The sequence below is a fragment of the Plectrocnemia conspersa genome, unplaced genomic scaffold (assembly GCF_051122295.1).
Source record: "Plectrocnemia conspersa isolate PC_06_02 unplaced genomic scaffold, ASM5112229v1 ptg000010l, whole genome shotgun sequence".
Taxonomy (NCBI): domain Eukaryota; kingdom Metazoa; phylum Arthropoda; class Insecta; order Trichoptera; family Polycentropodidae; genus Plectrocnemia; species Plectrocnemia conspersa.
Window position 1 is genome coordinate 31292371 of NW_028277174.1, and position 27181 is coordinate 31319551.

Sequence of the window (27181 nt, forward strand, 5' to 3'; positions counted from 1 at the left end):
AATTTGTACGTGATTCAAAAACTAATACCAATTTGATAATAATTTATAATATCAATAAATTTGCCTTCTACAAAAAAGCGCGAGTGGTCAGCACAAAAATTACACATATCTAGCATGAAATTATTTGAATGCTATCCACGTTTCGAAATATAAATAAAATGTTCAATGAAGCAACATATTTAGGCATTAAGGTGTGCTTAATATGTTCAGTCGAAAATGAATAGCTTCACAAGCACGGAAACGCCATTTAGTACCGAAATAATGACCACTGGATATTTTGTATGTGTTTTTTCTTTTCAATACGGTGATGCAATAAAAATGCATCAGAATGCCCCCTAAGAATGCATTTCGTTATAGGTGAGTAGCGTGTCTTGAGCAATTAAACACGAAGATGCGGTGTGTGACCGCCAAAGAGAAGTTCAGTAAGCGGAAACCGACCCTGAAGTTTCCATTAGCATCAAAATTGTAAAACTAGAAGCTCAAGCTTTTTCACAATGACTTGTGCAAACATTAAGTTGTGTTAAGTCAACTATCCTAACCAACAAGCAAGCAATTTGTACACCTGAAGTCATATAAGGGGCAATCCATGATATTTTTTTTTAATTTTTGCTAACTATAATTTCTGAAAAAAAAGTACGAAAATAAAATAATAGTTGGCCTACTTATTTAATTGTGTTAAATTAGTTTGGCTTGAAAAATAATTATACAAGCTTAAAAGCATTTATGATTTTCACGGATCTGAATGTTTATTATACTATACATTTACTATACGTAATATGTTTTTAGTCAAAGATGACCAATAAAACACCGATAGCTATAAACTATACCAAATAATGTAAGCGTATGAAAATTAATGTGGATTTTTTTTCTTCTGTAAAAAATAATGTATTGTGTCAAAATTAACATAAGAAACCGTGTAAAGATTTCTCTGACTTTTTCTTAACAAATACATAAATTTTACAACAAACAGTATTTCACTAAATGTGAATTGACCTTCATCTTTTGTGGTTTTTATCTAGACAAACCCACATCTTATTTCAAGGAAAAAGCTTTTTAGCAAACTGTGATGTCATGATTTATTAAAACTTCGACGAGTATGTGTACACAATATAAATATTGATGTAACGGAATATTAATGATCAGGACGTTATTTATGAGAGTCACGTATAAATTTTCTAATTATAAATTTAATAAAGGTTCCACTGAATCAATTCTAATGTCAGTTTAATTATATTAATAAAATAAAATACAGTAACTATTAAAACCTCACGTTTTGCAACGTATAACTAACACTTAAAATCCAAAGTTGGATTTAAAATCTATTTCATTAGAACCAATTTTATGAAGAAAATATTGAGGTCACTATATTTTTTTCGAAACAAACAATACCCATTGTACTTTTTCGTGCAGCAAAAATGTTTTCACCTAATAACCATTAGATAAATTTATAAAGATAATTATTTCCTGTAGAATTTATTTAAAATTATGTGAATATTATTTAGGAATATCAATACATTTTCACAAGTAGATTTACATATGTAGTTCTACTAGTACATAAGAAGTATATAGTTCTACTAGTGAAAATATAATTTCACTAGATGATAATATTAAAAAAAGCGTGTTTGTATCGATTAAAACATTAAAAAATTATTCAATCTGAGTTATTTAAGAATACTGATTATTTTCGATAAAAAGTTTTACAAACCAATTCACGGATAATACAATTTTACTGACGTTTCAAGAAATAGTTGTAGGGCGATACATCACCTGTTAAGGCCAAATTTTTCGAACGTACAGTTTGACTGTTATTGAACAGTGAAATCAATTGTTTGATACATTTTCACTTTATATATTATTTCTACTATTGAACATATGAATATTTTAAATATTTTTTATATATATTTCAATAATTGAAAAATCGCAGGAAATTCATGTCAATGATTCAATCTATATATAAGTAAAGCAATATCAAATATGTACACAATTTTGGCAGTTGCTCGAATTACATAAGTTCACATAATCTCGTACTTTGCGCTCGTAATTTGAGCATCAGACTTTGCTCATACTTCGGTATTAATGTATAAAATATTTATTATATCTTTATGTATGTCAATAATTAGGCTTAACATATTTATGAAACTCTAAACCGAAACAGATAAAAAAATAGGTCATCTCGAAAATTCCGTGAAACCGGGACGTATGGTAATCTTATCGATTATAAAATATTTGCAAACCTATATTATTTGGTAGCACTGTTTTGACAAAAATATAATATTTATAAACAGAATATATACTGTTTTATATTATATTTATATGCGTTACGTAGGTATCATTTTGTTTAGTGGCAACACTATTTAAAAAAAAAATAGACTCCCAAGTCAATGAATCAGAATATTTAATATTTTGTCTTCATTGTGTTTTAGCTATTTAAATAAAATTCATTACTAATATACACTTAGTTATTAATATGTTTTGAGAGCGTGTTAAATATTGTGTCATGTTTAATCTTGATTTTTTTTATATTCGCGATATAGCCGGCAAAACTTTTGTTATGGGCCAAAATGCTCGGACCATCCCAAGTGGAAGTTCCTCGCTCGTTTTTAAACTGCTAGTATCCGTAGTATACGGACGCAGGGGTAAACGTCACACGCAATTAGAATGCATGCTTTAGGTATGGGCTCTCGCTATATACTTTATTTCAACCAAAATATACGTGAAAACCAAGTGCTTTTGTTACAATTATAATATCGTAGATTGTATGTAATAGTAAAGAAAAATACATGCTTTATATATTACTCATATATCTAGCATATAAATATTGTTGACCTAATTTTGCGTCGTGACCCATTGGTTAAAAATTGTGCAATAGAGTCATATATTTATTATAATGTTTGCATGAATAGTTAACAGTAGGCTTTATATTTGTGTAGCGCTCATGCATTAGGACAGTGCTATGTATGTGCATTAGTTGAATCACATGGTAAATTATGCTCGTATCAAAAAGGATGTAAGTCCCTAAGAAGTTGTGAAAAATTTAAGAAAGGGGTGCTGCTTTAATAAATTAATAACGAAACATATTGGATATTTTTTTACTTTATAGTACCGCGTACCACCGCTCATCGTCTTATACTATATTTGTGTTAACACAGTCAGTTTGAGAGCTATCTATTTTATCATTATTAATAATTGTGAAAGAGATGGAAAGTTTGGGTTTGCGCCCCTACTATTAGCTCTAAAGCACACGAAACGGATATAAACTAAAACTTGCCATCTTTTTTTAAATTATGAATAATGATTAAATGGATAGCTCTCGAACTGACTGGGTTAACACAAATAGATTAAATAAACACGTGAATATATACCAGAAAAATACAAATACAAATAGGAAACTACAAATTCCGTCGCCGTCGCAGTGGGAACTTATGTTACCGAGCGTTCTTACTGCGACGGCGAAGGCGCGATTTTATTGTTATTGACGGGGATTTTTTACTTTTGAGGAAGGATAGTTGATTTTTGCGCTCTCCTATTTCTCATTTTGGGTCAAGCCCATTAAAATTACTGTTACGGTCTAGATGCTTGGACCAACCTAAGCGGGAGTTTACCGCTCTATCTTATACCGCTAGCGTCCGAAATTTACGGACGGGGGGTAAACCTATTTGTTATTAAGCATTTAGAAAGCTAATTCAAATTGAAAGTGTTTCACTGGTCCTTTAAGCTTGATAAGATGACATTTCTACGCAGGGAGAAGTTAAGCAAAGTATATATTTTTGCTTACTATCAACCTATACACATCAAATTATCGATTGTTTCATTACGACTGTGTATTAAATATGAAGTATACATTTTATAACCGAGAAAAGGCATCAAAGATTATTGAGTATAATCATAATCTGACGAACCATCGGGCAGAACTCAGATTTACATAAAATTTACCATTCAAATTGAAACAATTCAAGAATAACGAATCACAATTAAAATGCAAACATAAGAGCATCAACAGCGATAGAGTGTAACTAATAACTAGTTATATGATTCATTTTGATCTGGTTGGCAAGTTACTAACAATTGTGGGTTTGTAAAAAATGAGTGAGTACATACTAAGATACACATGTGTGTACATACCTTGAGCACGATACGCAGTATAAACGCGCGTTTTTAGCCCATTATCGCCGGGTAATAATCGATTCACTTGTATATAAGGTAAAGAGAGCCACTACTGATGACCGGTTTCTTCATGATGTTCCTGAAGATGAGGTGGAAGGTCAGTGCACCCCATTGTTTCGACACAGTGTCCATTGTTAGCACAGGAAACAAACTATATGAGTTTCGTATGCGTACTCGGAATAAAGCCGTTTCGATAAGCAGGGCCGTAATGAATTTATCATTGTAAATAATATAGATAATTATCTAGCTACGCTGCCTGGCTAACCGTTCAATTTGTGGCATTTTCACTAAAGTATCAATTTTGATTCGAATACATGGTAATTATTTATAAACATTTTTAATCAAAAAAATATTCAAGGTTCACAACAAATTTCGGGACCACCCATAATTGTTGCGCCATAAAACAGATTTGTTTCACAAATTCATTAGGAATCTAATTATTGTCGCTATTACCAGCACGATTATTACTAGGCTAGTGTGTCAATAGCAAAAATTCTAATCCCATATAGACCCTAGTGTTTTTTAATTTCTATCGTGATTATTATAAAACTATAATTTCAACCGAACATCGCACATTCAGTTTTCCTGGATTCTCCCTATCTCACGGATGAATAAATAATATAAACTCGAGCTAGATCGTACATCGTGACAACTTTTAATTATAAGCTGTAATAATAGTTATTATTAACTAATAACATAAATGTCACTGATTTAGGTGTCTCACTAATTGTTTGCCCTGTTGTAACGCATTGGGCTCACTTATGTGTTGCAATAAAATATATAAAATAGATAAATAACAACAAATAATTAATGCAGTGGTGCGTAAATGCGCAATTGCTATTGAAAAATTGCGCCAAAGAACTTTTATTTAAACCGTTGGACCCTATTTTAACAAATCTAGAAGATACCGACAAAGAGTGGTATTTATTCGACAAAAAGATTCTGGTTCCGCCCTGAATTATTGTTCATTGGACAAAATATGGAGGATTAGAGAGTACGTTGGATTCCCAATACTTCCCTAATAATGTATTCAATGATATATATGCCGAAATATTGCCGTATTTGACCATTTTATTCAATGTACTTATCGTTGCACATATTGTTCAAGCATGTTACGATTTTTTTTCATTTCACAATTAGCTAAGAAACGAAACTTCAAAAATACACTATAAAAAAATATCAAAGAGAAATTATTATAAACAGCAAAACTGCCAATACTACTCTGTCAATTATAAATCATTAGCAAATTGGCAAAATAATCTCGCATAAACGATGAGGTAATTTATTTTCCACAATTGGAGTGGAAAATTATTATCGACAGGAAATGATTCAATCTTATCTATTAGAAGTGAAATATATTTTTGAATGGTATCTGATGAAATTTTCCACTTTCGCCCAAATAGCGAAAACGCTTCAAGACAATACATAAGAATCTGTGAAAGTTTTCTTGTCTGAATATCATATACGAATCTTGGAAAGTTCTTTAAGAATTCTTCACATAAAATATGGACAATGAAAAGGCGGTATAATACGTGGCGTGGGATGGATGACGTTTCACAACACGTGGGAATGAAAGACAAAGAGAGAAATTAAATTATATCTCCTTTTCTGTATCATACGTATACTTGTCACGAAAATTGTTGTGTGAAAAATTGCTGCATAGTTTGAAGGTGATTCGCAAACAAGTCATTATGAAATTAATCTAAAACAAGAACAAGCCTCTTTTTAATCATATCTAATTTAGAAAATAATATTTTTACTCAAATATGATAAAATAACGTATAATAAAATATCAACAGTTGCTTGTTGTTGATGAACGGTTTACTATAGTATTTATTGTATTATAGTACAACCGACTCCCGTTTTGCATTTTACGCAACAGACTATTAAATTATTTTATTTCAATAATAAATCTCGGTAGTATAATTTAATAATATATAATTTAACAGGTATATCAAACTAAAGTTATTTTAACATTAAAAATATCAGAGATAATCAAATATATTGTTTTATAAATTTTTCGGTAAATGTCATAGGTTCACTATTGTAAAATCACATTGTAATATTCATTTAATTAGAATGGTAAGAGATAATCATAATATACAATCCAAGAAAAGTTACAAAGTTATTTTAGGTAATAAACAATTTAAATAAATAACAATATATGCCAACTAAATTTAGTTAGATCCTATAATATTACCCATAAACTAACCTTTTACTTTTAAAATAAGTAGACACATTTGGCTGAGCTATAATGTGCAATAATTACAATTACTATATATTTTTACATTCTTATCTCTACTATATATTCTATCAAAGTATCAATAAAATGAAAAACCTCTGTGAGGACTACCCGGTTAGGCTAAAAGCATTTATTTGCGTGTTAAAAGTACAATATACAAATTTATATTAGCTTTTACGACTCACCGACAAGATTCCGAGGGATAAGCATCACTGCATTAACAGCATTAGAATACAAGAAGGACAAGTGCAAGGTTGGCAAATCCACCGATGAAAATTTTAACGCTCATCAACGTTTATTATAAAAATTTTTCGATCTTCGGAAACAACTGGATTCTACTGACTCAGGCAAGGCTAAGAACATCAGGTAATCTGTTCATGATTCGAAAATTATTGCACGACAATAATAATTTATATCTATATAGCTTTGCCTTCTATAAAAAAATGACCACTGACAACTAGGATAGAACACTTTTTATTTCCGAATATTACTATTTTTTGCTAAAAAATATTAAAATTCAACACAAATTTATGATTACATCTAAAAATAATATATATTTAGAGAAAAAACCCCAAATAACACGGTAAATTGGGTACGTACTATTTCGGTGCGTGTAGTTGGAGGACTAAAAAATACTGCAATACGTACGTACGAATTAGATATCTTCCCTTTGGCTCGCTCGCACATAAAGTAACGGACAACCAAATAGAACGTCACCAATTTACCGTGTTATTGGGGGGTCTATCGTATGTATCTAAATATGTTCATAGCAAAACACACTGACATAAAAATGTCAGTGTGTTTTGTTATGAACATATTTAGATACATACAATAGACCCCCCAATAACACGGTAAACAAACTATGAAAATAGAAAAATGATTTTCATGACCGCGCAGTACAAATTTTTTGACTAAATATTTTACTTTTCTGCTAAACTTTGCAAGCCGCGCGTTTATTTTTGGATTTTTTAAATTAAATTGATCGCATGTTTGAGCTTCCAACGATTGTCAGATCAATTCGATGCTGCAGTAACAGACTATTTGGTATTGGCTATAAATATCAAGTTAGACCGTACTTGTAATGACAACGCATTATATGCAACGCATTCCTTTGTATTTGGCACCGACCATTCGGTATTTTTTCTTAGTAAGCTACAATTAAAGCTAAACCATGTGATTAATTTCATAACAAGAATCACGAATGGTCCCGACACTTCTTCTTTAGTGATAAAATTGCAAACAAATATAAAATATATTAAGGTTGCTTTATAAAATATAGAATAAGCGTGCTTAGTGCGCATCATCTTATTTATCGACGCCAAAAATCTTGTATAAAACAAATATTAGGAGTTTATACATATCTATCCTTACATACTTGTGTTCATTACTATTCAAGAATTTTAATAAGACCGGTCATAAAATTTTACAAACATGGTAATAGAATTGTTCTTATTATAGAAATATCATGTTATTTTGCACAGCAATAAAACTCAATTAACATAATCTAGAAGTCACACGATACTGCTTTTGTGTCAATGGATTTTAATCTGAGATGCGGAGAACGCGATGACATCTACAGGAAAATATAAGAGCAGATTCTTCATTTCACGCCGAGAATTAATTACAATCCACGCGTGTTTCACACGAAACATTACTCGTATACAAATGGGCGAAGAAAAGAGATTGCAAATAAACAACACGTTCATGGTCGTTATTCCGAGCGTTAAGATATTTTATGTTCTCTTAATGCTTGATTTTCCGACCATAATCTATTATTGTTTTGTTGATTCAGGTTTCAAGTTGCGATTGTGTCTATCATATTTTTATTAATAATTAAGAAAGTAAAATTTAAAATCTTACTACGTAATATCATTTGCAATATAAATCAAAACTTTTTTAATATTAATTAATAACATATTTTACCCCTTTCTAATACAAAAGAACAATAAATAATTTTCAAAAAAAAATGTGAACATAATTTTCTGCAAAATTTGGGAGAATGTATTTGTTCCTCCTTGAATTTGACTAAAAAAATCTGTCATTTCATCGTCATAATGTAATTAAAATAGCAAAAAATCGACCACTGACTGGTCACCGGTGGATATATATTTTTACCAGTGAAAATATGATTTAGTTGGCAAGTGCTAGTGAAATTATATTATTTCAACTTTTCCATACGTTTAATATATTTACATACTTTTCATTATTTATTTACATGCGATGTATAAATGTTATACTTATTTTTATTTAAAATATCCGTTTTTATAATTCGTTTTATATAATCAAGGAATATTATTTCCGCCTTCAAGCTCGAATTACCGTGAAACTAGGAGAACGAAAACCGTGTCGTTGGTTCACTTAAACCTATCGACAGCGATTATGCATATATTTGTAAAGAACTTAATTAAAAATCTTAATAAAATCGAAACATTCAAAAAACGACCACTGACTGGCTAATTTCCCCCCCCCCTTCATTTTAAAAATTCAATATCTGATTAAAAAAAAATGAGAAAAGAAAGGATTATAAAAATTACAGTATTAAATTACAACATACAACATATTTTTGCCACAAAAATAAACTAATTCACATAAATTTTTACTTCATTTTTTTTGTAATTTGATTTAAATAATAAAGGGATTTTGTCTCCGCCTTCGAGTACAAGTTACCGTGGAACGACAAGAACGAAAACCGTGTCGTTGATCAACTTAAGCCTACTGACAGCCGTGAATATAGTTGTGAAGAATTATATCAAACAACTTTCAATACATGATTCATCACTTTTAATGTAAGTGGGGATTTCTTTCGTACATTTAAACAGATTAGAAAACGTTGAAGTTGTATAGTTAACACTCTCATTATATTAAAATAATAATTATGTTAAATAAGATTACATATGATATACTGAAAAATCACTGGTGTATATTCGAACTATTTCTAATAATTATTTATTGACATTCTACAAATAAAATTTATTACTGTTATACACTTCACTCGTGCTAACAATTCAATATTAATAGCCTTATAAATTTACGTCGTGTTCTCTCAAAGAACGCCATAAAATATTACATTATATTCTTACAAATGCCGAATTAATCATATTTTTTGTTATGCTAATAAAGCTTCTAAAACATCTCATAAAAAAACTAACTTGATGTGCAAGTTATGGATGCGCCCGAAACCCGTTTATGTATTCACATTCAGGTATTATGTCATTATTTTCCGTTATATTATATACGGCAGTCGTGGCCAACCATCGATCTTTCGCACGTTATTTGTTTACGATTGTGCTCAAATTCGTTAACAGTTCGCACACAAATTGCTATTTAGCGTACAAAAAATTCTCACAAATGTCGCCCGACAGTTATGTAAATGTGCACTTTAAATTTACAATGGCACCTATTGTTCGATTAATTAAAAAATAATAGATTCCCCCTTTTTATGTTTTACCCTGGCAACCCTGTCGCGTCGAAACGTCGCCAACTCGATGGCGTCCATCCGCGTGACGGAATTTGAAAAGTCGCACGGATTTTGAAATAAAAAATAATTTTATTCCACACTCGGTCAGTTTTCGGAGTCGCGTGCGTCAGGGGCGTTTTTACAGTTTGTTTTGAAATCATTTTGGATATCCGTTGCTTCTGTAATTTGTTAGATTTTGTACCGCTGTCTTCTCGTTGGCGCGGAACGGCAGACAATCAATCCGAAATGAAAACGAGCGATAGACGAGTGATGAATTACACATCAGTCATGGGACACCCGAAACAATGGTGTCGGAAATTGGTCGCTGTCAATCAAGACGAGTTAGGGACCTTAACATAGAAAGGCTTTAACCTTTCATTATATGAATTGCCGGGGTGAAACGGTTTTACAACAATCATCTTCTTAAATTGGAATAGGATCTGACGAAAATTCTTTTGTAGCTCGTGTTTGGAAGGAATATGTGGGTAAAATCATGTAGCTCAATTTTTTTTACTTATTCTGGAAACCAATCAATATCCTGTTTTAACTGTTGATGTTCGAAAAAGTAAAAGATGGTTTTTTAAATTACGATCTTTAAATTTATCAAATATCAAGGATAATAAATCAGTGCGACGTCCAACCACTAAAAATAAAATAAAGACTGACACTCTTTTTTATACTACAGATATTAAGACGGGTGTCAATCAATCAATGGTCGTAAGACACTTGAATCTAAATGGCAATGATCAAGCAGTATAAATAAAAGTACTTTTCAACATGTATCTCATTCCGATATGCACCTATTTAAATCATTACAAAGAAACCCACATCTCATTATTGAACTAAATTATTTTTATTTATTAGTAAACAAGCGTTTTGAGAACTCAAAAATTATTATCGGGCATCGCGTTTCGTACATTTTAGAATATTATATATATATAGTGCAAATATAAATATTTAATATTTTTATAGTATTTTTTATTTATCCATAATTATTCATTAATAAATAATATTCGACGTGTTTAATACATTTTCCATTATTTAAAGGTTTTTCCTTAACATTTGCCTTAATTTTTGGTAATATTACTTTTTAAATTCTTTGACAATTGCTATATTTTGCTCGTGAAGATTTTCAGCAGTAAATATTGAATTTCTGTCATAAATAAATATATTTTTAAATGAAAAACTCGCATTAAAAATAAATAATTTATACAATAAATGTAATTTTTTTTAAAGATTCGACAACAATTTAGTTGTGAAATCTTGAAAGTCCCTGAATTTTATGTCAATGCGAGAGTAAAATAACTAATTGTCACATCATTTATACTGGTGTCTCAAGGAAGAAAATTTAGAATCAATCGCGATATTGCTTAGCTTCGCCTCCGCTACATCCCTTAGTGAAAGCGTGACCTTGAAAGTTGCCAATTGTAGGCGACCGTTTGATAATTACAAAGGTCTTGGATATCTATAGTATATCTGATATTCAGGAGATTTTTTTAATTTGCTTAAGAAATTATTTTATCAGTATAAAATTATATAAATAATAACATTGTGTCCAATGGATCTTTTGTCAATTTTTAGTTTCGGGATTTTTAACCCTTTGGGGTGTGACTTTGCAACCAGTAAGACGCAAATGGAAAGTAGTAAGAATTTTAGATTATATTACATATTGCGACAGACTATGATGGGCAAGGTGTTTTCTCCGAACAGTGGTGGAGATGCTGGCGCAGGAATGTTGTCGGTGGAAGATGTATGTATTCAGGCCTGCAAAGCTTGCTGACCAATCACAATCCTGCAGCAATCATCCAGCCAATCGCAGCGATCGCTTCTTAGAACAACGAAATAAGCATACGCCTTTAGAAAATTACATTTGCTTAATGGATATTGTAGCCTTACGATGTATTTGTTTTCTGGTGATATATTGTTTCCCGTGACTGTTTCGGAACAAATAAATATTCATTCAATGCACCGGAGAATCATTGCGTGCTATTTATGGGAGAACACTTATTTTTTCTAGTCGTAACGAGAGCTTTTGTGTAATCGCGCTATTGCCTAGTTGATTATTATTGATGAATGATTATTTTTGGTCACAGTAATTACGCTAGTTTCAAGAACAATTCCCCACAAACGAGAGCCTGTATGGTTCCCACAATAGCTTTTATAAGAGATGTATTCTCTGTAATGATTTTAATAGACATTTTATATTTAGCATTATTTTGTTTTGACGTAATTTGTTAATCGCAGGAACAGAGTTATATGAAATTTTGTATATTTAAATGTAATCAGTGTGAACAATGCATTAGCCGATGATATAATTTTGATAATCGATTTAAAAAATAGAAGTACTGTTGGCTCGTGTAATCCATTAAAAATTGTCTCATGTTAAGTATATGTAAAAGAAACTTGCACTCGGATAGAGAAAGAGAAAAAGTGATGTCAGAGTCAATACAACGTCTAAGTACTCATTTATGTACAAGTCTTTCGTTCAGTCAAGTCCTCCTCCCGGTCCTTAACACTAGAATAACAAAGAATTCTTTGACCGTTGGCACTAAAAAGCTTCAGCGTTCCGAATAAAAAACATCCGCAACCTGAGGCTTCATTACAAGTTATCCTCAATGGATCATAAACCGTGATCGTAACGAACTTGGGCAAAATAATAGTATTCATTGCGTCGAGTAGCGTTAAAAGCGAATAATCCCGACTCGGCTCGATTAACCGATAGTTCAATGGTGTCTTTTTTTCATTCCCGTTTGTCTCACGTATTGGTCCGCTATCTCTTGACAAGTGAACGTGCAAACCGAACCGTGTGAAAAAATCAGGTCAATAGTACAATAGTGGTAATTGTTTGTATAATCAAAATATCTATATAATAATGCATAATAGAGCACACACATTAACAATCCGTATTACACTATTTTCGGACTCACCGTTTGACCTAAAAGTTCTTTCGACCAAAGAAAACGGCTGTTCCAGGTCGGAACTCTTCGTGACGTTCAATTATATATAGCTTTTCGATCTAGAGTCGCACAAATACTATTTTTAGACATTTTATAGTGTTGTAAAACTGGCCGTATTAGACCGTAAATTGACCCAATGAACCTTAGTTATATTTAAATTGTACTATAGAGATCCCATGAACTAAGAGCACCATTAGAGTTGATTACTGTAATATATAGAATGGTTTAGTAATTAAGAAAAAGTTAAATACTGTGTCATAAATCAAGAACAAACCACTTATAAGTGTTATTTTGTTGGCTCTTTAGATAATGAGCACGTAAAGCAGTGAAATATGATTGTTGTTATTTACTCTACTCGTATATTTTAAAGAATATAAGGCATTTAAAATTAACTCCTTGAGTGATAATATAAAATGAAGTAGTATCACTCGTTTTCTATGAATGCACTTTGATTTTGCATCATAGTCGAATATGTGTTAAATGATCCTTTATCGAGTAAGCAAATTAACTGTAAATACTACATTGTGTATTGCGACTTCGAAGCCTCTAGCAATTTGTGACCTAACAAAGGTCATGGTTGTATTGAATTTTACCTTTCACGCTTTAGCGGAGCCGTAATAAAATTCAATGTATACTTTACGTATTTTTCCAATCAATAGTAGTTGAAAAAATCCACCTGAGTATCCTTTGAGTTAGTCTCATCTAACCGCAAATTCCTAGAGGCGTTCGCTCAAACGAAACCTGTTCGACTGGTTTCAATGCATATTTGGGAAAAAATAAAATATAACGGATTTAGTTTTATCCCACCACACCCTTGGTTATTGGGTCTGGAAATCGAGATACGTGCTCTTTGGTTAGCCTTCGATTCAGACAACAAACTCCCACTGCTGCCAACGCGATGCCTTTCGCCATTTTAAAACGCTGATTTTATTATTAGATGTGATCATATAATATACTTTTGTATATATTTTAATAATATAAGAATCTTATGGATCATATTTCGTAATCATTTAAAATTAATATAAAAAAACTAGATCTGCGTGGAATGGCATAAAGTAAATGGCATATTTTATTTAAATATAGATGTTACCATACGTAAAAAACATAAAAAATATTTAAATATTATATTTTTGAACAGTTCATAAATATTTAAGATAGATATAAAATACAGAAATGCTCTATTGCTTTTTTTATAACGAATATGATGTATATTATATAATAATAGAATACGTGTATATTAGATTTTAATTAAATAACAATCATCTATATTTATTACGGATATACTTATTTTCATATTTTAATCTACTAATATTAAACCTATTTAAAATCAATGAATAGTTTGCAATCTAAATTAAGCAAGGCGATAAAACTTATCTAAATATACAGATAATATATTACGTTTATAAAGCTAGAGAAACACTGGGATTCTCGGTCGAGAATGCACTTATGCGATTGATAACCACATATGTTTAGTACATTACCATCTAGGCTTTTATATTATTATATAATGATTACTGTTAAACCGAATAGTAAACTTTTCTCATTGGAAAGCAAAATTATAATAAGTCGGCGCGCTAACGTCGCGCGCTAACACCGACGTTAGCGAACCGACGTTAGCGCACCGACGTTAGCGCGCGATTTATTATTTTTTTGTATCTAGTAAAAAAATAATAGAATAATTATAAATTTAAAACATTTATTCTATAAAATTGAAACACATACCTACATGAAAAAAAAAACATAAAAACTATTAAAAAAATGTATAACACAAACATATAACATGGAATTTCCTTATCTTATTATTATTGTGTCAACTGTACTTATTCAAAAGCACTTGCGTAATTAAAATAATTGTTCAATTCAAACTACCTGTCAAAAAAGTATTCTCGAATATTTTCCATAAAGATCTAATGCTACCAATAAACATTTTGTAAATGATTAAAAAAATATTCGATTAATATTTTATAAATGAGTTTGTAAAATTACCAATTAATTATAAATATGATGTAATTTGCCCAAAAAAGTAATTTTAGGCATGTAAATTTCTTTAAATGAGTAGTCAAAAATATAAAATAAACTTATTTTGCGCGCTAATGTCCTGTGCGCTAAAGTCGGGGACGTACTGCGCGCTAACGTCGCTAAAGTTTCGCGCGCTAAATTCAGAATGCCCGAGTATAGATATATTGTTATGGTTTACGAATAAGTAGATTTAAGAAAGCGCAAAGAGAATTTTTTCGATTTTTTAAATATAGAAATGAAGGACAAAGCACTTTTTTCTACGACTGTAATATATTTTATAAATCCTCAAATAATTATTGATGGCAAGTAAGCCTTCAATATTAAAATTAGCAGTAAAAAATCACGATTTACTAAAACCTAAAAATGTCATGAATCTTTGAGCCCTGTAATATATCTTTTTTTGTATAATTTAAGGTTGAAAAACACTTTAATTTATTTAAATAACTTATGGCATAAATATGTGCTCCCCACATATTAGCAAAGTGCGAAATAACATTCAAAAATAGCAGCCGCGGTCAACGGGTTAATAATTATTGAATGTGAGTAATGAGACCGACGGACAATGTGAGACCGACATCACAATGTTGCCAGTGTACCACGTAGCTCGTTATCAACCAAATAAATCGCCCCCCACAATATTTTTTTTCAATTTTGAATCACTACTTTTTACACATTTTTACATGTATATTGTAAAAATGTATTAAAATTGATGGATTGCGCTTTTTGCACTATAAAGAAGAAGCTTTTCCCCTAAAACTATGAAACAATGATATGTGTTGTACTACTACTTACAAACTATGACTTTATTGACGAAAATACTTTCTGGATTTTATCTTTAAAATTTTTATTTGTGTGATGATCTAGATGTAAGCCATCACAGTAGATCATAATAAATTAGACTGCGCAGCAAGTAGTCTTATATATGTTCATTTTTATTCAAGAAAATGCCACAATGCTAAAATGCTGTTTTTTCGACTCCAAATCCGCCTCCATTTATACTAATATACTTTTAAGAATATAAGCGTAAATTTTTCATATCAGTTCTAATACGTTTACGTTCTAAACACAAATGTAAAAAATAAAAAGATCAAACTCCAAGGCGGAAAATCCATTAAAAGCGAAATGCACAAACACCATTTTTCACAACTAGCAACGGTAAAATGTGTACCGTCTACCAAAAAAAGCGTCTATAATTTAGAATAATAAAAGATTATCTATTTTGGAAGAAGCACCGGCAACTCGGAAGCATCTCTCGGGTAAATTAATTCTATTACCGCCAAAACAGCGGTACATCATGACGAGCAAACGAGTCGGAGAAAATTTCAACGCACGTTCGGGCATCATCGTTGGCTGCATACCTACTCGCTTTGAATAATAATTGTTGACCAGCCCTGCCAACCGACTCGTGAATATTGATTGACTGTATCATGTACATATACTTTCGTTCTGTTAATGAATGTTCATTAGTCACAGAACAAATGACAAAGAGATTTTTAAGGTCGCAATGACCTCAATCTTTTGCGAGAACTTTGCTCTCAGTTGTGCCGAAAGTGGTTGAGTCTGGGTGGGTGGATTTCGCCATGACACACGATTTGAAAAGTCATGTGTTTTGAAAGGAAACGATGTTTTCTGACCAGTTAAGGCAATCTAGGAGAATGCCCTGCAGCTGGTCGAATTGGAGCGTCACGACGAAAATGCTAACGAGTATGAAAAAATATTGAACTGAATATTTTTAAATCACGATTGTGAACTTTTATAGAGCTGAATTGAAGTTTGGGAAACACTGGCTTTAATCAGATTATCTCATAATATTCAAGTACATTCAGATTTACAAGTGTACTCGCTCACAAAAATCAATAAAAATGTAATATCTAGAGTGTTTAATAAACTCTTATGATAATATATATGATATTTGAGTAAATACATTTTCGATTTGTCAAATAGCATACCAATAATATATACACAAAAAATTCCAAAGTTTTGAAACGTGAGAAAATAATTCCATATAACGGTTTTGTATTTAGATATAACTATGCAATAGTTATGGACTTTATTTTGCACAAAGATTTATATTGAACCTCAGTAAAATTCCATCATATGTAAATCTGTAATAGTCGTGTTAGATCAAACTAAAGTAGTGTTTAAAATAACTATTAAATATATTTAATATGATAGTATCTAAACAATAAAATAATGCTATAAGCTAAAAAGAGTATACACGCAATAACTGTTCGGCAATTATTGCATTTTCAGAAAGATTTCATAAATTTTAACGATTGAAAACCAATTTACAATATATTGTATCTTCACATAAATTTTAATTTAAAAAACTATAATTAAGATTAGAAATACTAATTTAGAAATAGAATTTATGGAATTTAGGAAAAGCTTTTTATTTATTTTATTAATTTAATTAGCCAACATAACTAATTATTTATACACTAAAAAAATTAAACAAATCATACATTTAAGAAATAATAGAATATAAAAAGACTTTAATATTAAAATTTATTTATTAATGCATTATTTTTTTCAGATTGTCTTAGTAATATTATTATACAAATTCACAATATTCCCCTAGCCGTACTCGTTTTCTTATACCAAACTATCTTTAAATACAGGGACGTCATTTGGGGAGGTGGCGGGTGGGGACATTTGCCCGCCCTTGATTTTTGACAGAAAAATGCATTTCATTTAATGAAATACTATGAATCTCGATGACAGAAAAATATTTAAAAAATCTACAACTGACTAGCCAATTTTTGCAGAAATTCTCGGATTATCCATCAATGAAAATCTAAGAAAACAGTCTCGAATCTATTCCGAAAATAATTTTATTTATTAATATTGGAATACATTTTCACTGGTAGATATATATTTTTACTAGTGAAATATAAATTATCTGGCAGATACTAATAAAATTATATGATACATATTATACTTTTCCATACGCAGTAATATAATATATATGTACATTTATATATTTATTATTATTTGTTTATAATAATGTTGCAGTATATTTATATTTTTAAGTGAAGTTACATTTTCACCAATAGATATAAAATATTATTTTACTGATTATATGCTGCTCTAAAATGTCAATGAAACTCTATTTGTAAGTTATGAAACGTCCATTTTCTGTTCAAACCCAAACCTCACCTAATTAAAGTTCTAAAACTAATTATAGTTTTAGAACTTTCATTAGGTCAAGTCAAAAATACAAACTAAACCAACTCATTTCTCAGGGGAAAATAAGCTGAAGAATAAATACGGACAGACGTGGCATTTCCCATTTTGCTCCATTGTTTGTCTGCACTTGGATATTACACAATATCTACTGAATGGCATTGCACATTGATTTGTTTAATCTCAACTACGAGAAGCTGATTTTTTATGTTTATTTTTGTTTGCTTCTTTCCATGTATTATTTTAAATATATATTCTTTGTCTATTGTAATAATACAATGTATTGTTTTCGACCCCCGCAACTTAATTTCATTTAAATGAATAAATTTAAAAAATACGATAGCTTTTCTTACCGATATTACTACAGATTTCTGATATGAGGGTATTGGTCAAAGTATATTGAAACCGAATTTTGGTCAATAGGAGGGTGAAAAAACAATTATCACTTCTCAGAAGTCAAAAATTCACGTCAAAAGCAATAAAATCGTGTCGGCGCCGTCGCAGTGGGAACGCTCGGTAACGAGCGTTCCCACTGCAGCGGCGTCGGCACGATTTTATTGCTTTTGACGTGCATTTTTGACTTCTGAGAAGGGATAATTGTTTTTTACGCTCTCTTATTTGCTAAAATTCGGTTTAGATGTGCTTCATTTGATTCTCACATATTGCAAGTCGTAATATTGTTATAAAAAGTCTTAATATGAATGCAATTTTTAAATTTAAATTTATAATTTTATATAATAAAGCAACTATAAAATTTTAATAAGCCAACAGAAACATTTATTGGTATGGAGAAAATAGTAAATACCAATGTTTTTATAAACAAATTTCCGCGAAAAACTATTTTCCTTAATGAATTATATAGAATCGTTGAAAATAAAATTACTGCTGAATTTATAAAATTAAGAGAAACAACTATATATTTTTGATTATATATATTAATAAAAGAGTTAAACATAAAATGTTCAGGGATCCAAAATCATAACTGTGGTTTATACTTTATTGTACTATTGTAACGATTTTCAATTTATAGTACGGTCATTTATATGATGATATTTTCATTTCATTTTTTTTAATGGCAGCCCTACTTTTCTAATGCAACCTGCATTGAACCTTCGTCGGACTATAAACCTGTGTTTCCCTCCGCTTCGACGAATCGCTCTGTTGCTTTTCTGAATGTTCAATTAAGTGGCTCGGTCAGCGCTTCAGCGCTTGATGATTTCATTAGCTCCAACTCTTTAATATTCCGAGAAGCGTGCAGCAATTGTTAGGTATATACTACCTAGGTACTATACAAAACGGTCCATGCTATGAAGTAACAAACAGTCGTTGCGCCAAAGCTGGGATGTTCCGAATTAAATCAAATTAGTGCCGACAATCGGTACCGTAATCCTGGCGATAAAGATCTTCACTTCAGCATCATCTTCAGAGTATGAAGCGTGACATTCGAGTCACGGACCGTGGCGAGTCCGTTTCTTAGGTTCGCACGCATTTCCGGCTATTTCCACACACGCAACGAAATAGGCAAAAGTGGTCTTACATCATTAACTAAATTTTAAGCAAGTTTTGTTGGACCCGTTCCACTGTCAACAACCTTCTGTTTTTCCAAAACAACAACAAAATCTTTTGATGCAGGGATACAAGAAGACGTCGCCCAAGTTGGAACATTGAGGAACTCCTGAAGGGATGAAATAATCTCGTGCCAGATTACATGCTGTCTACGATCGCTCAAATAACCGAGTTAAATCATCTGAGCAACCGAGATCCGACAATTGTTTTACTAAAAACCCATGACAAATCTTGTTGAAGGCCTTCTCAAAGTTCGTATGACATGATAATCCATTTCAGGTACAATATCAAAATAACTTAATCTGATTCATTGACAATTTTTTTATGAAAAGTCGACAAAAATCAACAAATTGTTTCTGCTTTAAATCTCCGATAATTATTCTCTAAAATCTTTCAATCTGTTCAATGGTCAATACCTCAACACCAGAGGGAAATAAAATCATTCGTTGATGTAATAATACTCACAAAAGGCAAAACAGCATTTGTGAAAATGACAGCTTGTTTTTATAATCCTCTTAATTTATTTATACTAAAGGACAGATAGTTTTGAACAGCCCCGCGTAGATCACGAGTATAGTCTCTCGGTGTGCCAAGCATGAAATTGGCCAAGAAACGAAAGGAAGTGTGCCATTATGACATGGAATTAGTGGCACACGGGCAAGATTAAAGGCGATGTGCTGCTAGGGTGACTTCGTCTCGCGAAGGTTGTCGTCCTGGTATTATTATCCTATTCCAACGACGGATGTTCGTTATTCTAAAGCAACAAAAAACGTGTAACGTCTTGTAAGGCTTGTACACACATGGTGAATGCCTTTAGCGAGTTATATAACAACTTTTCATTTTTATTCTATTCTACTTATGTCAAACTAGATCTAATATACAGACAATCTAATTTATGTATTAAACGGTTCCCAGCACTCAAACTCGGCGAAAGTTTTTCTTTTTCGGTCAGTTTCATATACAATCTCCCAAATTGAAGCCTGCTAGAGATAAGAGTTATTCTTCCGCTTTTTGAAGCGCTTCGGAAAAATAACCTTGGTTGCAAAACGTTTGTGTTTTCCGTGTAATTTGTATATGTAGTCATATCCGTTGTATGCGGTAGCTAAGGCATTACGACGGTGTCATTTTTGGCAAAAATTCACGAATTAGTAGTGAAATGTAAGTTATCGCGGTCCAACAGTTTAGTGACGTAAATCCAGGGGGGCAAAAGTTAAGATTAAAATTAATACTATTTCATTAAATAACATGTATTTTTTCCAAATTCAATGTGGTCATTGTTTAGAATCCACGTCAAAAGCAATAAAATCGTGCCGTCGTGCCAGTGGAAACGTTCGGTTATCTAGCGTTCATATTAAGACTTTTTATAATAATATTACAACATATAATTGAGAATCAAATAAAGCACATCAAAACCGAATTTTGACAAATGGGAGAGCGCAAAAAACAATTATCCCTTCTCAGAAGTCAAAAGCAATAAAATCGTGTCGCAGTGAGAACGCTCGGTTATATAGCGTTTATATTAAGACAAAATATAATTTGTTTTCATAGTTGTAATTTTTATATTTAGTTAATATATATATATATATGAATTCAATTACATATTATTAAGAAAATTAAACTCATAAATATATGGCCAAATAATATTTGATTTAGATCATGCGTGAGCATCTGTCAAATATGATAGAATACTAGATTTTTGTTATTTTATAACCAAAATATTTTTTTAATTAAATAAATATCGTAATGATTGCCGAATCATTGTATTATATTTTAAATCGCGACTAAAACTAATATTTATTTGGTATAGTGTTGCCATATGTCCAAATTGGCGAACGAGTTGTTCTAAAATTGGTATCATTTCTCATGTTTTGATATGATTCAGAATTAAATTCAAATTCAAATCTACTTTTTGTAGTATTTACATAAAAGCTAACGCGTTGGATAATATAGTATCAGATTTCAAGAAAAAATTAACCTAGTAAATATATCGGCTAAGTTCGTTAGCAAGTCTGATCCGCACGGACGTCATATCAGCTTTTTCCGGGGAGGGGCAGAAGTTGGCCAGTCAGTGGTAGTTTTTTTTTAGTATTTCAATTTCATTATGATTCATTAAATGCCAAGAATTTTTCTGGCCAAATTCAAAGGACAGGGGCAAATTTCTCCAACTGCCCCCAAAATGAATTTAAAATCCACGTCAAAAGCGATATAATCGTGTCCAAAAAAGGTAAATCCGGCCGCGCATCATTTTAACTTAACCACTAATAATAGCTTTATTCAATATTCAGGACCATATAATTCCATTTCTATGCAAAACCCTAATATTGAGGACATACCATAATTAATAAAAATTCTATCCGGCAAAAGCTGCAAGAATTAGGTTGATTTCTGTACATAGTTTATACATTTCATATTTTTTTTATATGTCTGTTAACTGATGTAGGCGACACGTCGAGCTTTTATGCTAGCTTCTGTATCGTTAATCTCGGATCTGCTTTGATGGCAGCCCTAATATCCTCACTAACAACCCGCCCTTACGTAGATACATTGTCAAAATTCTCAGAATGAAATTTTAAGAACCACATTTAACACTTTCTAAATTTAATGGCATCCCTGCACTATGTTTTTAACTGCTATCATGACCGAGCTTAAATTTTGATTCAGGGCTGAAAATATCCCGTTACTAAATAGCATCATTGATACAACTACTGTTAACAAATAGAATAGTGAACTTATCATTAATTTATAAAAAGTAATACATTTTTGCAAATTTCTGGGAAAAAAACGCATACTAATGGGACAACCTGATACTGAAAAAATAATATTTTATCTAAATGTTTCTAATCCGAAACGATTAAAATTACAGCTTCACAATCTTTTTCACTATCACATACGTAAATCTTTCATCGCATCTCAGATTAATCCACCTTGTCGGCAATTAACACTATCCATCCCAATTTTCATGCCTTCGCGGTAATCTCTATGCGATTTATGGCACACGAGAGTACGAATTATAGTCACGTAAATTACGGTAAGCTACATCGCGTATTACGGTACTGACACATTTCTCACGCCTCCCGTCCTTCTTCTCTCGATAATGATTGACTGATACTAATTCCACTATCAATATGCAAACGTATCGAGGAGTACGGGCAATTATATTTTCGAGTCACTCGGTCTTCGGGCCATATTAAGACAACCGACGGCTAACAGTAAGTTTAGCTTGCCGCGAAGGCATTTTAAAACAACATATTCCGTTATTGAATAAACAATCGCGACTGTTTGGACAAGACTTAGAAGGCTTTGCGAGTCCCAGGGAAGCTCCGACTTGGATTTATATTTAGGTTTGAGGCAAATAATTGGCTTGGGAACTACACAGTTTTGCTCTGAAACTAGCACTTCCTATACATTGAAGTTCGGTTTTGATCGTTCGCGATATTGAGATGTTATATAAGGCCGGTTGTGGTTGCGTGTCTGCCTTCATTAAATCACACTTAGAGTGTTCAAGGCGGTTTATTAATTTCCACATACAAATAGTATCTATCTACTGACATCAATATAGGGATAATCGATCCATTTGAGATTAACACGGCTAAACTGACATTTCATGTGAACGACAAATCTTGCAGATAAATAATTCCCTCCCTATTATGCCCACTGATTTAGTTAATTATAAGCTGCTTTAAATAGCAACGACAGTTTAAAGCAGCATATAATTTACTAGCGACTATTAGGCAAATTATATTTTCGCTTGTATAAATATATATTTACCAGTGAAAATGTATTCGTATATATTATAAATTCACTACAATACTACCTTACTATTACTACATATTTAAATTATAGAGGTGTAACTCAACTATTGCTAAACATCACAATGTTGAGTTTAAGTCATAAGTATCAGATATCAGATTTTTTTTGTAATTACAAAAAAATATATACGGACATATTGTTGAAATATGTCTTAAATATAAAAGCTTAATAATCGAAATATTAGTTCTATTCAAATGCTTGGAATATTAATGTGTAACAATTCTCACAATAATTCGCATACTTTCGGACTAATTGCAGCATTTTAAAGTGTAAATTCCCACATTTTATTTAGCCTCTTTATGCAAATGTATCGCTATTAAAAATAACCATTAATCTGCCTAGCTTTAAATTCTATAAAACTGGAATCACATGAAACAAACGCATGTGTATATGTGTGAATATAAATACTCTTAACTCGTATCTTTGAATTGCAAATATTTTAGAAGCTGATCTTGCATTCAATGCACGTAGGAAAAATCCAGTCTTATGAATATGGTAGTAAAAAGCATTTTTCTTGAAATTCTACATTATCCTTGCAGTGAAATTATAATATAATATGAAATAAATAAAAAATGACGCCAGTCTCTGTCACCGCCGCTTTTGTGTAGGCGGTCTGACCTCCACTTTTCAGGTTCTTATCCCACGCCTATGTGTGACTCATCACCGGTTGGTGCAGTAGCCAACCGCAATGTCAAAGCACAAATGCATTTATTTTTTTGTATAGACTGTATATCACTGACCTTTAGCGCTTATCGCCATAGGAGAAGAGCACAAGATGAATGCGGCCAAAAAGACCGATATGCAACTGGAAGAACTCATCGTGTCGATCGTCGGATTCCTGGTCAGAACTGGTTGATCATAGTCGTCTTTTGAAACCTGAAATTATGCAAAAAAATACATTATTTATTAATTAACTACATAAAATAAAAATTGCAATAGAACATCTTTACTATTCTCTCTATATACAGTATTAACGACGATATGATAATTAATTTTAAGTAGCCGTCATTTTGAAACAAGATGGCGGATCAGCAGGGACGTCATTTGAGAAGCGGGCATTTTCTCCCTCTTGAATTTGGCCAGAAAAATGCATTTCATTTAACAAAATACTAGAATCTTAATAAAATCGAATATAAATTTTTGGGTTATCCCTCAAAGAAAATAAAAAAAACAGTTTCAAATCTATCCCGAAAATATTTTTTTAATGTCATTTCAGTGAAATCTTATCAGAATACATTTTCACCCGTAGAAATATATATTTCTACTAGCGAAAATATAATTTAACTGACGGGCGCTAGTGTAATTATATGCTGCTCTAAAATGTATGTATCTCAATATGGCAGTTGCGAAACGTCCATTTGCTGTTCAAACCCAAACTGAACCTACACTAATTATCCAAACCCAGCTTGCTCAATGAAAATTCTAAGACTAATTATAGTTTTAGAACTCTTATTAGGTCAAGTACAAAAAAATACAAAATAAACCAACTCATCTCTCAGGGTATAAGCGAAAAAATAAATACAGACAGACGTCGCATATCTGCATTTATTTTAATTAGCTAATATAGCTAATTGTTCACACACTAATAAAATGAAATCATAATATACACATATAAAACATAATATAAACATAAACAGTATATTAATAATACTAATGTTCCTACTGCGACGGTAACGGCACGATTTTATTATTTTTGACGTGGATTTTTTACTTCTGAAAAGGAATAATTATTTTTTGCGCTCTCTTATGGGGCAAAATTCGGTTTAGATATGCTTCATTTGATTCTCACGATTTTTTCACTTTTGACGTCGATTCTAAATAGGAACGTCTTTTGTGAGGTGGTTGGGGAATTTTGTCCCTCCTCTGAATCTTAATGAAATCGAAATATAAAAAAACACTACTGACTGGCCAACATTAGCCCCCTCCCTGAAACACGCTGATATGACGACGTCCTTGCGGATCAAACGTACTACCGAACTTAACCGATATATTTACTATGTTAATTTTTTCTCGAAAACCGATACTATATTATTCAACGCGTTAGTTTTTATGTAAATACTACAAAAAGTTGCTTTGAATATAAATTTAATACTATATCATATTAAAAAATGAGAAATAATACCAATTTTAGCACAACTAGTTCGCCAATTCGGACATCTGGTAGCACTATTACAAATATATATTATTTTTAGTCGCGATTTAAAATATAATATAACGATTCGGCCATTACTGCGGTATCCATTTAAATAAAACAATATTTTGTTCATAAAATAACAAAATTCGACCGTTTTATAATATTTGACAGATGCTCACGCATGGTCTAAATCAAATATTATTTGGCCATATATTTGTGTGTTTATTTTCTTAAAAATATATAATTAAATTCTTATACATGTATTTACTAAATATAAAAATTACAACAATGAAAACAAATCATGTTTTAAAAGGTAAAATGTATTTTATCTGAAGATATTTTTATAAAGTTTCATACTTGTTTAATGTAATTACTAAATAACTGTATAAAAAATCTGAGTTGATTCCTGACAGCTACACTACAAATATCACAAATCTGATTGGCCAGGTTTATCCAATGCGTCTTATTAGCCTATATACAAAATAATTTAAACCATTACATTAACATATGTACTTACATATTTACCACACAACAAGTTAATATATATAATATATAAACATACACACGCCTATAACACGCCTATACATATTACAAATGCGCACGAAATGTTTTGTAAAATATAACAAATATATTGGTGCACGCCCAAAAGTTTCCAGCTCCTTTCTGTTATTGCCAAAGACATACATGTATTTGGCAAGCTCGTTGCAGAGTTAAATGACTAATATAAGGGAGCATTATCGGTTAAGAATAAGGGACGCAATCACGACTCTTTAGAACAATGGTCACTAAAGCGAGTATACGTGATATTTACAAGATCGTAAACATTAAATAAGCGAATGTATTCGGATACTCGTAGAAGAGTTGACATCAAATATTTTAGATATATTTCATTTTTTACCAATGTGTATATTCAGAGATAAGCACTATTTTTTTCTGTCTTAAGGGTATGCGATCAAAATATTGTAGTTTGAAAACTACTACTTCCCGCAACTGAAAAAAACCGTGCATCGACAGATTGTCGGCACCTCCCCTCAGCTTCATTGTATGTGCGTTAAATAATACAACGATAACGATATAATCTAGAATTTGAATAAGGATACGATTGTAATTGCTGGTATATTAGACAACAAAATAATGTATTTTTTATAATCTTTTCGCTAACAATAAAGTTCAGATGTACGAGATTTTGTTAGAAGCAACGTGATTATTAAGAAATCTTCATCCAAAAGTGGAACTAACCAATTTAAAATTAAGGCATTCTAAATGTATTATATTTGTCGACGAGCTTTTTATGTTTTTCGTTTTTAATAAGACACTATCATATGACAAACTCATATTATATTTATTATAATGAAATAATAATAACACTTTTGATGCAACATTTCTAAAATCATGATTTTTCGTGTATGGCAACAAAGTATATCTAGATTTGTATATATATGGAGTTATTTACTCGTTTAGTTGTTTCATAAATTTTTAAGGCTTGTGATACATAAGCCCAATGCGCTACATGAGCTTTTTATTCCTACGTGCATTTTCCAGAATGCTTTATAATCTCTTATTATTTAATTTTAAATTATAATTAACGCAATAAAATCTTTATTGTAATGAATTACTCTTAATTCTTGAATTAATGGATAAGCACA

General features: G+C 31.2%; 1 protein-coding gene across 1 annotated transcript in view; it reads right to left on the minus strand.

Moving 5' to 3' along the window:
- Positions 1-27181, minus strand: part of qsm (Zona pelucida superfamily protein qsm) — a 33267-nt gene that overhangs the window by 4156 nt on the left and 1930 nt on the right. The window contains exon 2 of the mRNA XM_088195262.1: positions 24142-24277. Within this exon, the coding sequence (XP_088051388.1) occupies positions 24142-24220 (79 nt within the window). The 5' untranslated portion in view covers positions 24221-24277. The remainder of the gene's footprint in view (positions 1-24141; positions 24278-27181) is intronic.